General features: G+C 41.9%; 1 protein-coding gene across 3 annotated transcripts in view; it reads right to left on the reverse strand.

Annotated features, from left to right (window-relative positions):
- Lamp2 (lysosomal-associated membrane protein 2) overlaps window positions 1–11,333 on the reverse strand; it is a 49,012-nt gene extending 37,679 nt beyond the window's left edge. Inside the window, exon 1 of one of the 3 annotated variants that reach the window (XM_039099490.2) lies at window positions 11,096–11,312. In XM_039099490.2, coding sequence (XP_038955418.1) covers window positions 11,096–11,153 — 58 coding nt within the window. In that variant the 5' untranslated portion in view covers window positions 11,154–11,312. Of the gene's footprint in view, window positions 1–11,095 lie in introns of all 3 variants that reach the window. The other 2 variants (NM_017068.3, XM_006257486.5) reach the window with 2 other exon arrangements.

The raw sequence follows: 11,333 nt of genomic DNA on the forward strand, positions 1-11,333 counted from the left end.
GGCCAGCTTGGTCTACAGAGCAAGTTACAGGACAGCCAAAGCTACAGGCAAAACCCTGTCTTAAAAGAAAAAAAGAGAAGAAAGAAGAAAAGGAACAGGAAAAATTTAAGAAGAAAATTGTGGAAGATAGTAACAGAACCAATTTGTCATGGTAAGAAAGTAAAGTATTTAAGAAGAGAATTCGTGTTGTAGTTCACATTTATTACTTTGGATCAAATTCAAGATACCTAATCTAAGTCCTGGAACAAGACTGAGAACAGAGGGATGCCCTGAGGACCCAGACACACCTATCCATCCTTCTTCAAGTCTACCTGCATCAGAACTGCTTTCACTCATAGGTTTATCAGCTCAAACTAATTCCAAACTCCAGATTCATTTTTACTTCTTCCTCCAAATGAACTCCCTTGATCCCATACTATCAAATACAAAGGCAAAGGCATTTTCTTCCTCCCTACACGTCCATTCCCGATCTACCACCCCATCCTTACACTACTATAGACCCCTCTGAGCTGTCCCTAGAAAGCACTGCCAGATACCACTTCTTTCTCCAACACACAGGTTTAAACTTTTTAACTGGTTCCCAGACTCCCAAATTAAGTTTAAATTCCTGTCTGACTTTCAAAGTAACCCTTAATCTTGTCCCACCCTATTTCTTCACCATCATTCAGACCATTTTCCCAGAACACACCCTTTAATCTGGTTGAACTGGTTTCCACTGGGCCCAAAGGCTATAGTTCACTCAGTTTCACTTCTATTTTCTCTAGCACTTGAGACCCACTTCCTTCTGTTGGCTTAAATCTTCACCTCAAGGACTTACTACTTTGGGGCTGAAAAGGTAAAATAACTGTACCCTTCGACATGATTGTAACTACTGGTTCCATGGCATCATTGGCTGCTATGGAAACTAGAATTGCTGGACACTTGCTTTCCCAACCTTCCTTACAGCTAAACTGGCCCTAACAACTCCACCCAGACTTAAAAGTAAGAGCTGAGGATGGAACCAGCTATAGAAAAAGCATCCTATGGGCAAGGAAATAGCTTAGCAGGTTCAAGTACCAGAAAAAGAAAAAGGTATGCTAGCCAATGGTAGAAGCTTAACTTTTTGTACTTGGTCATAGCATCCAGTAGCATGACCTAGGGTATTAGGTTTTGGTATACATGACCAGAGTTCTTCCTCCTTCTAAGTAACATGATATACTACGCACCTTTTTTATACATTATTTTGTGATTTGAGTACAAGAGATTGAACTGGGGAGCAAGTGTGCTACCGCACAACTACATGCCCAGCCCTTGCTCACTTTAAAGTAAAATATGTTATAGAGATGTAATATATACAGCATAACATGTAAGGAAAAGGTATACACAGCTCAGAGCTTTTTTTTTTAATATGGGCAGGTGTGAACTGTCCTTCAAGAAGCAGAACATTCCAAGTAGTGTCTACAGGAACAGCTTTCAGGACACCCAGAGGATACTGAAGTTCACAGATGCTCTAATCCCTTACATAAAATGCTGTACACAGTATTTGCACATAAACCATCTGCATCCTTCTACAACCTCCCTGGATCACTTATACAATACAGCATAAATTTGATGTTAAAAAAGTCCATAATATTAAGTATGCTCTTTTTCGCCCTCATCCTTTGATCTGTACCTGATTTAATTTGTAGATATGGAACCTATAGAAGACAAAAAAGGCTGACTATACACTCAAAGTTCCTATAGCTTCTCCATTCAGTTAATATTCTTTTCTAAAGTAAAATGCCATCCTAACTTGTAACTGATGAATACTGCCTCTTCTTTAGCTTGATATAAACAGAAAAATGGACTGTGCTCTCCTTCGGGTCTGTCTTCTTTTACTCAACATTATCACCTGTGAAATTCACTGTGGTGTGTCGTTGCAATTTATTCATTCTATTCTACTGCTTATGATTATGGGGTGAACCTTTGCTATTTATCTGTGGTATTTTTGATGGACAGTTAGAAAGGTCCCAGTCGGGGCTGGGGATTTAGCTCAGTGGTAGAGCGCTTACCTAGGAAGCACAAGGCCCTGGGTTCAGTCCCCAGCTCCGAAAAAAAAAAAAAAAAAGAAAGGTCCCAGTCTATCCCATCACAAACGTTGCTGTAAACATTCTTTCATGTTTGTAAACCTATATATTGAATATTTACCTAACAGCTGAATTATGGTTTCAAAGACTATATAATATGCCCCACTATAGTTTTCAGATGTTGTTGTTGTTGGTACCTGGGGGGGAAAGCTGTTTGATTTTCTAGTTTGTCTGTCTGTTTCAAGACAATATTTTTTCTTCCTTTTTTCCCCTTTCTTTTTGAGACAGTGGTGTCTCACTACATAGACTAAGCTGTCCTTGAACTCAGAGATCACTTGTTTCTGCCTCCCAGTCCCTAGGAATCACCCTGCCCAGTTGGACAGTCTTGCTATATATCCCAGAATACCTTGAACTCACTATTTTCCAGGCTGAAAACTCCATTCTTCTGCCTGAAATTACAGGTCTGTGCTACCAAACCCTATCCTACTATGTTTTCAATAAATTCTCTTTTTGCTTAAAATCCATCAGGTTTTATTTCTCATGCTTGTAACTGAAACTGAAGCTGGGCATGGTTATGCATACCTGAAACCTTAGCACCCAGGAAGCTGAGGCAGGAAGATCATGAGTTCAAGGCCAGTCTAGGCTAGATAATAAGCCCTCTACAACCAACCAGTTTCAAAAACTAAAAAAAAAAAAATACTTACATGCTATCCAGTTTTTAGCAGACATTTCTCCACAAAGTTCCCTTGAATATAAAAGCCCTTACAGAACAGTCCATAAAACATATTTGCACATCTCAGTGGACTTTACACTATCTTGAATTACTGATATTTTTAATGCTCTTTCAAGATTTTTTATTATAGGGACAAATGACAGATAATTTTCAAATGAAGAACAACAACTGGCCAATAAATGCATTTAAAAGTATTCAACATCATGAGCTCTCGGGGCAATGCAAACCCAACTTATTTTGTCATTTAATCCTGTCTCTCCTAATGGCAAAGGCTCCAAAATACAGCATTTCTCAACTGCTACTTCACAGCAAACTAGTATGCTGTGGAAACTATGCTATAGTTGCTATAATTGCTATAGTAAGCAATTTTTTATTAATAAAGTACCAAGTCTGCGAATGGGTGATATATGTGGATAAAGATTCCCTTTACAAATATTCCCGTCACTCATTAGACTTCCAATATGCTCCTTTAATCATAAGATTTTATCTAAGTCACAGTCCCTAAGAGTGTATCTTTTATATGAATGTCACTTATCTTGTCTGTCACACTGGAAAACGGGTCCATTACTGTTCCTCTATCTCTAGTAATGCTGAATACATGTTAGGTTTTCAATAAATACTGATCAATTACATCCAAGTAAAAATACCCTGCATTGTGGACCTGATATATGGCTCAGTCTTATGACAGGAGGCCAGTTCTTTTGAACTTCAAATCATGAAATTATCAGTGTTCTGGATATTGCCACAAGGTTCATGTCAATTTTCCATAAACTGTGACTCAGATTTCAAGCCATGAATAATGCTTTTTCCCATAAAGGGAGAGATTAATTTTGAAATGTAATACTTGAGTAGAGTATCACTAGCAAGTGATTTCCACACTTCACCGCTATGCTTGATGTGTAAAATAGCCAAACGATTTTAAAGGCTGTATGTGGATTTTAAAGGCTGTGCAGCCTTTCAAAGGCAGAGCTGAATATCTCCTAGAATGTGTGATTATGGAGCTGAGACTTTATTCTCAAAAGAAAAGAACAAAGATCATGTCTCAAAAAGCGACATTCTTAAGTGCAATGCTGCTCTCTCTCAGGGCTGCTCCGAAACGGCCATGTATAGCTTTTCAGAACTTGGCTATCCAAACACAAAGCATTGCAAAGAAAAAAGTGGCTGGGTTTTCACAGGTCTGTTTGGCCCAAGATGTGCCTGAACGGTACACAGACTAAAACAAAGCACTGTGCCAGCACATGCCTTTGATCAGCAGACCTGGGCAAATCTCGGAGTTTGAGGCCAGTCTGCTCTACACAGCAAGTTACAGTCAACCAAGGCTGTTACACAGAAAAACTCTATTTTGGGAAAAAAACAAACAAACAAAAACTAGAGACAGAAGAGAAATCAAATCCATACAACAGGGGATGGGGAAATGGCTTGATGATTCCAGAGGACCCAGGCTGGATTCCCAGAACCCACATGGATGCTCATGATAGTCTCTAATTCTAGTCCCACCAGACCCAAAACCCTCCCATGGTATCCTCAAGTACCAGGCATAAACATGGTAAACATACAAGCAGGCAAAGCACTCATAGAAATACAGTGCAAAAGAACCAGACTAAAACAACAGTGACGTCAGAAACAATATAATGAAATGACGAAATGACAAAGAACCCTTCACCCATCTGTGGGGCTGAAAAGCTACAATTCCACTCAGTAAGCCAAGCTTACTAGCTGTGGGACTCTGGGCCAGTCACTCTTACCAAGAATTGCAGGATTGGTCTAATGGGTTTCTCGATGGAGTATAAACATTTCATCACGTTAAAGATCCTGTTTCCAAGCCTTCCTCTCGGTAAACGCAGGACTAAAAGAAATTCTCAATGTACCTTTACCTTCATCCCATGAACTCCTATCCTAAACTTTACCCATTTACCATGAGGTTGGCCAAAAAGCGGGCTTTGGTGGGGAGGAAGGCATACAGAGCTGGAGAGATGGTTCAATGTTAAAAAGCATTTGCTGTTCTTGCAGAGGACCTGGGTTCCGTTCCCAGCACACTTATGGCGCTCACAACCATCCATAACTCCAGCTCCAGGGCAACCAACTCCCTCTTCTTGTCTCTGAGGGGCACTAGGAGATGAACATAGAACACAGACATGCATACAAGCAAAGCATGCATACATAGAAAATAAATATTTTTCTTAAAAAGGGGCCAAAGAGATGGCTCAGAAGTAAAGGTGCTTGTACCAACTTGACAACTTAGAAGCCAGGAAGCAAGTTCAATTCTCAAACCCACAGGATAGAAAAACTGACTCCTACAAGTTGTCCTGTACTTTCCACATGTGCAATATGGACATATGTACTCATACTTGTACACACACACACTCTCTTTACAAACAGGGCATAACCTATAATCTCAGAACTCAGGGGGTTGAGGCAGGAGGACTGCCATGAATTCCAGGCTAACCCAGGCTACACAGTATGAGTTGCAGGTGAGCATGGGCTACAGAATGAGACCACTGAAAAACCACAACAGGACAAAAGGCCCACAATTTCTTCTCTGTTTTCTCCTCTGTTAAGCGATGGTTTTCCCATGGGTTTAGAACCGGTCAGCTGTTCTCATGTTTATCTGTGGCTCCCTTGTTTACATTTTTCTTTTTGTTAGGTCTGCTACAACAGCGAATAAGACTTTAAGCTATGAATGTTGGTGTGTGAAAAGCAACAGTTAAAATTAACAAAACATACTGTTCTAAACCATAAAATGACTTCCTTGATTCTTCTTTAAGGTCAGAGAGTAGGTAAGAAAATGAGACAACTTTACTGACGTAATCAAAGTGCCTACTGCTGAGCCACACTTGGCAGCCTCCAGAGTGCTTTTGCAATGCACACTGGGATACCAACAAAGTACTCATAAAATACACTTCTGGAATGGAAGAATCTCTGACCACTTTAGAAATTGTGATTAGGAAGTGCCGCCTTCCTGAAGCAGGGTCACAGAAGCTCTGTCCAGTGCTGAGACAATGCTGGGTTATAAATTCCAGGTCAAGAAGGCTAGAGATACACAGAATACTTAAATATTTAGAACCCTATCGGTTGCAATAACCAATATGACTCCTGACTCGTAGACATTTTTTAGAGTGTCTCTACAACAGATAGATGAATTTCAATTGAACCATGACAATCACAAGTTGCTATTTAAACAAACTGTGGTAAGGCTACAAGAGGAAAAACAAACCAACAGGAAAACGGTGTTAAATGTTTTGTCTTTCTGAAAGAGAAAGAGAAAGGAGAGGTGCTGGTTGCTTGAGAACATTCATTCCCACCATGTCCTTCTTAGCTCTCCACTTTGGGCCTCAGGCCTACCCAGGCATATTTCAAGTGCCCAATGTGATAGTGTAGGCCTTACACCCCTGCACTAAAAAGCTAGAGGTAGGTGATCTCCTAAGTAAATCTGAGGTTGGCCTGGTTTACATTGGGTGTTCCAGGGCTACACAGTGAGACCGTGTTTCCCCTAACCCCTCAAAAAGGAGCCCAAGTAGGAGAGACTAGAATTATCATGTGAGACAGCCTATAATGACCTGTACTCTTACTGCTCAATTAAAGACACAGCAGAGCTGTTTGTAAAACATCATGTAAGAACCAGAGAAGACAAAGAGAGATCACGTTTGACCTCATTCACCATCCTGCCTACCGAGCCTAGCCATAAATACCCCCAGCAAAAAACTACTGACCTTCAGCCACTCCATAGTAGGTCTACTGCTAGCTACAGGAAACACCAGTCACCTCATCCACTCAGAGACTAAGACCATAAAAACAGAAAATAGGCTACTACACCTAAGAGCTGGGAAACACTCTTGTTTTAGCGTAATTTTTTGTACTTGACTGAAAATTCATACTAGTCTGACCATGATTTCCCACCCCCCATCCTCCCGAAGCCTCCTCACCCACACTGTCCCAAATGCTTACAGGTGTAGTGGGCATCCTCTCAGCACCAAGGTCTCTACCCAAATGCCATTCAACATTAGAAAGTCTTTTACCACATAATATAAGCACACACACAGGTCAGCCCAGCATGTACTAGCTCAGCTATTCATTTTCATTCCCTGTTATCTGAAATGTTACTGACCTATGGAGATAGCTTCACCCTCTACAATGTAGGCCCTAGGACAGTGGACCATCCACTGTCTACACTGCTGTCCCCTTTTGTCTGGCTATGATGGTTAGCCTACAATAGGCAGTTAATAATTTATGGGAGGGAGTGGCCCCAACCTGAACTATACTCTAAGACGGTTAGCAAAGCTGGTTTTTTTTTTAAGTCTCATTCAACCCTTTAAATAAAACTAAGAAGTTAAGTGGAGCATGGTGGGGACAAATGTTTAGTCCCGGCACTAAAGAGGCAGAGGCATGTGGATCTCTGTGAGCTGGAGGCCAGCTTGGTCTGCAGAGTGAGTTTCAGGACAGCCAGGGCTATTTCACTAAAAAACCCTGTCTGAGAAAAAAAAAAAAACAGAAGTTAGGCTAGTTATAAAAAATCGATGAGCACACCGGAAATGATGGAAACCCAATTAAGCAATGATGTTAGGAAAGGACTTTCATCTGTTGCCTTTTTCATGTCTCTAACTCACAGGCTTTTCTCCCCAAAATGGTCATCTTTCACTGTTCATAATTCATTCAAATGAAAGCCAACAAAAGATTTTTGTGAGCCATTTGTAGGACTCCGGAGGCAGACACAGCCTGACCTACCTACACAATGAGTTCCAGGACAGCCAGGACTATACAGAGAAACCTCGCATTGAAAAAATACAAAATAAAAAATAAAAAATTATTTTAAAAAATTTTTAGAAGTCTGTGGAAGACACCAATATAAATATTAAATATAAAGTTTAAGAGTATCTCCTGTATCTCCTTTAAAGCAAGGGATTTTTACAGAACTGGCTGGAGAGTAAACCTAGGAGGGCCTCACCTACTCTGTGTAAGTGCTCTCTAAAATGGAGATATAGCCCCAGCCTTAAAGTAGATTGTTGTTTGTTTTTGTTTTTCAAGATCAGGTTTCTCAGTGTAACAGCCCTGGCTATCCAGGAACTCACTATGTAGATCAGGCTGGCCTAGAACTCACAGATCTGCCTGACTCTGTCTCCCCAGTGCTAGGATTAAAAACCTGCATAACTACTGCTCCACTAAAATACTTAAGAGGCTACCGAGAGAGATGGAATAGAGTTATGAAGTTGCAAAATGAACCAGAACACCAATGAGAGTACACATTCAGGACTGGTACCCACTTAAGCACCAGGACACATTTATGCCTACAGTTTTCAAAACCCTATTCTTGGGTGTCCATTTTGACATGGGAATGTAAAACAGAAAATCGAAAAACAATTCTTAAGTGAAAGAATCTTCTTCAGCCTCACAACAAACCAGGAAATGACTGAAAGAACAGCTGTGTAAACTTAAAAACTAGATCCTGGGGCTGGAGGTGGCTCAGCCATCACTCTTCCAGAGAAGCCAGGTGACTCCCTGTACTACATGGCAGCTCATAAGTGTCTGTAAACTCCTGCTCCAGGAGGATGTGAGACCCTCCTCAAACTGCCATTGGTACCAGGGACATGTGTCAGACACAGACATATAGGCAGAAAAAACATACATAAAATATAGATAAATCAAAAAAGTAGTTAAAAAAAACTTGCATCCTACATTGCTGCTCCTGTAACTTCCCTTTCTGAATGCGTGGATGGAGGGAATCAACTTCAGAAAACATCCAAAAGGATGGATTGAATTAACTCCAAATCACTAGGTCTGAGCTGTTCTTCTGTGTACTGAGTCTTCTTGTCTGTTTATTTTCTGTAATGAGCATGCACCGCCTTTTTAAATGCAAAAGAAAAGAGCTCATTAAAAATATTTTAATGGGGGCTGGGGATTTAGCTCAGTGGTAGAGCGCTTACCTAGGAAGCGCAAGGTCCTGGTTTCGGTCCCCAGCTCCGAAAAAAAGAACAACAACAACAAAAAAAATATTTTAATGGCACAAAAGCCAGCACACAGGTCAAGTATTTTTCTCACCCTCTCTGAACAATAACAGCGTTGTGCTTGTGCAGATTCAACTGGCAGGGAATTACTGGTTAATAGGCCTTTGTCAGATGTTTTCTTGTCACTGATAAGGTGTTTTTCCTGCAAACAAGCCTCTCTTTGGGGACAGCCAGCCTTCAGTAAGTGCCTCACAGGTAAGGCTTAGAATTAAGTGCTCATGCCAAGGCTAGTGACCCAATTTCAGAAGTGTTATAGGAGTTTCTTACACAGTATGGTCAGCTAGATCAAGGGCCTGCAAATGTAGTAGAGTCAGAATGTTTGGCCTATGGAAGACTTCACAGAGTCTTGGCTTAGGTGAATTATATCTCCTGACATTTACTATATTAGAAATGAAAGTTGATAAATTAATAAATAGCCAGAACACTAGAATCAGAAGGGTGGTGATATCAGCATAATTTATGTATACAACTTCTAGAAAATTCTACTGTACATAAACAAAAGTCTAGGAGGGAAAAGAAGAAAGACCTTAACATCGGGGAAAGTTTTGATTCCAAAGACTCCCTAGTAAGCTCCTTGGGAATTACTGGATGATTTCACTGAATATTATGCTCTCAAGCTGTACTCCTCACATTCGGCACTGCTGACATGTTGAGAGAGAGAACTCTTTATTGAGAGGGGCCATTGCTGTTCTTGCAAGCAGGTTAGCAGGATCCCTGGCTTGTACAGTGGGACAAACGAAAATTCCTCTAGAATACATAGATATATACAAATTTATAAGCATGCAATAACAATAAATGAAGACAGAGTTCATGCATTTGAAGACGAGCAGGGAGAAGTATATGGAAAAATTCGGAAGTAGGTAAGAGAAGACAAAATGTAATTGAAATACAATCTCAAAAAAAAAAAACCCTCAAAAGCTATTAAGGGAAAAAATGTAATGCCTCTGAGAAGATATTGCCAAATGCCCACTGAGTAAGAACACACTGTTCCAGTTGATTCTATTCCACAACATGTGAATTCCAAATGCAATTCTTTTGCCTTCTCAAAGCCCCCTCAATATACCTATTCCCAGTCCATTCAGATCTGGGTCTTTTCCTTCTATTCCTTTATTAAAGCCCAAACAGCAGGAGGCACTAGGTAACAACCAGCAGAGTTAATCAGGTCAGGAGGCCACACTGGGATCAAAGTTCAAGTTTTGGCTGTTATGGACTCTCACGTCTATTGAGGCAGATCAAAAACAACCGACATTATTACCCTGGCTACTCTTCCCACCTAGTAACAGCACAACTCTTAGGCTGTTACCTACCACTTTAAAACCACGAATAAGCTGATCGTGGTGAGAAAAAAGAGAGAGAGAGAAATCCAAGAGGCTGTGAAGAAAATGGATTAAACCTCAGATGCACAATTACCATCTTGGAAACTCCCGGGCTTTAGCACCTAGGGATATTTCTGTCGAAGTCTGGCTGGGAGGAAGTAGCGAAAGTTATAGGAGAAAAAGGAAGAAAGAAAAAAAAAAACAAAGGAACGAACAAAAAACAAGATCCTCAACACCTTCAACTCAGATACTCTCCCCACCAAAGTTAATCACTCACCCCTTTAGTCTCCAGAGGTTGGGTATAAGTTTTCTTTTCGGGAAGTTAACTCCAGTCACTTTAGATAGAAATCCCTCTACCCACAAAACTCCAAGACCACTCCTTATCTCTTCAATCACCTTTTCTCCCAGCCTCAAATCCTACCTCTGAAGCTCCCTGAATGATGTCTCTGCCCCGTAGGCCCTCCTGTTCTATCTACCTAGCCCCTGTGCTCTTCCCCCCAACAATTTCACAAGGGTGCAGTGCCTTCCGTTCCAAATGTCTTTTCTCACTCTATACTGTTTTCCCCCACCATCTTCAAAACTCTTGCCTGATCCAGGACACCAAGACTTTCCGGTGTCTGCTCCTCGACACTTTTCCAAGTTGCTCTCTCTATCCCAGAGGTCTTGAACTCTTAGCTCCTCTTGCCGAATCCCTTGACGTCCTCCTCATCCCCTTACTTGCCCCGTTGTTACTCTCAAAGGCCCTCCTTACCGGCCATCCCATGGCCAGGCCTTTCTCTAGGTCGAGCCCCCCCACCCCCAACGCCCGCCACCACCACCACCCCCCCACCCCCGCCACCGCCTCGGGCCGCCGCTGTGGCCGCCGCCGCCGCCGCCCTGTGTCAGCTGTTCAGTCTCTCAACGCCTCCTCAAAGACCAGTCTTTCAGGTTGTGGCCTTTGAAACTCCCCGGATCCCCCGGGCCCAGCTGAAAGATACTAAAGGAGAGGGCCCGAAAACTCACCCAGGAACAGAAAGAGCAGGACGAGCTTCGAGCCCGTAACCGGAGAGAGGAGGCGCATCGTGATCCCTCAGGACAAGTGACGACTGGACCGACAATTCCAACGAACACCCTCACAGCCCTGAGAAAGCGAAAGCACGGGCGACCACCGACCAGAGGCACCGCAGAAGCCCGGACTCGCTGCTTCAGCTGGAGTCATAAGACCAGGGGCGGGGCTCTTTATTCCTTTCAGCCAATCAGC

Source organism: Rattus norvegicus, chromosome X (assembly GCF_036323735.1).
Source record: "Rattus norvegicus strain BN/NHsdMcwi chromosome X, GRCr8, whole genome shotgun sequence".
NCBI classification, from domain to species: Eukaryota; Metazoa; Chordata; class Mammalia; order Rodentia; family Muridae; genus Rattus; species Rattus norvegicus.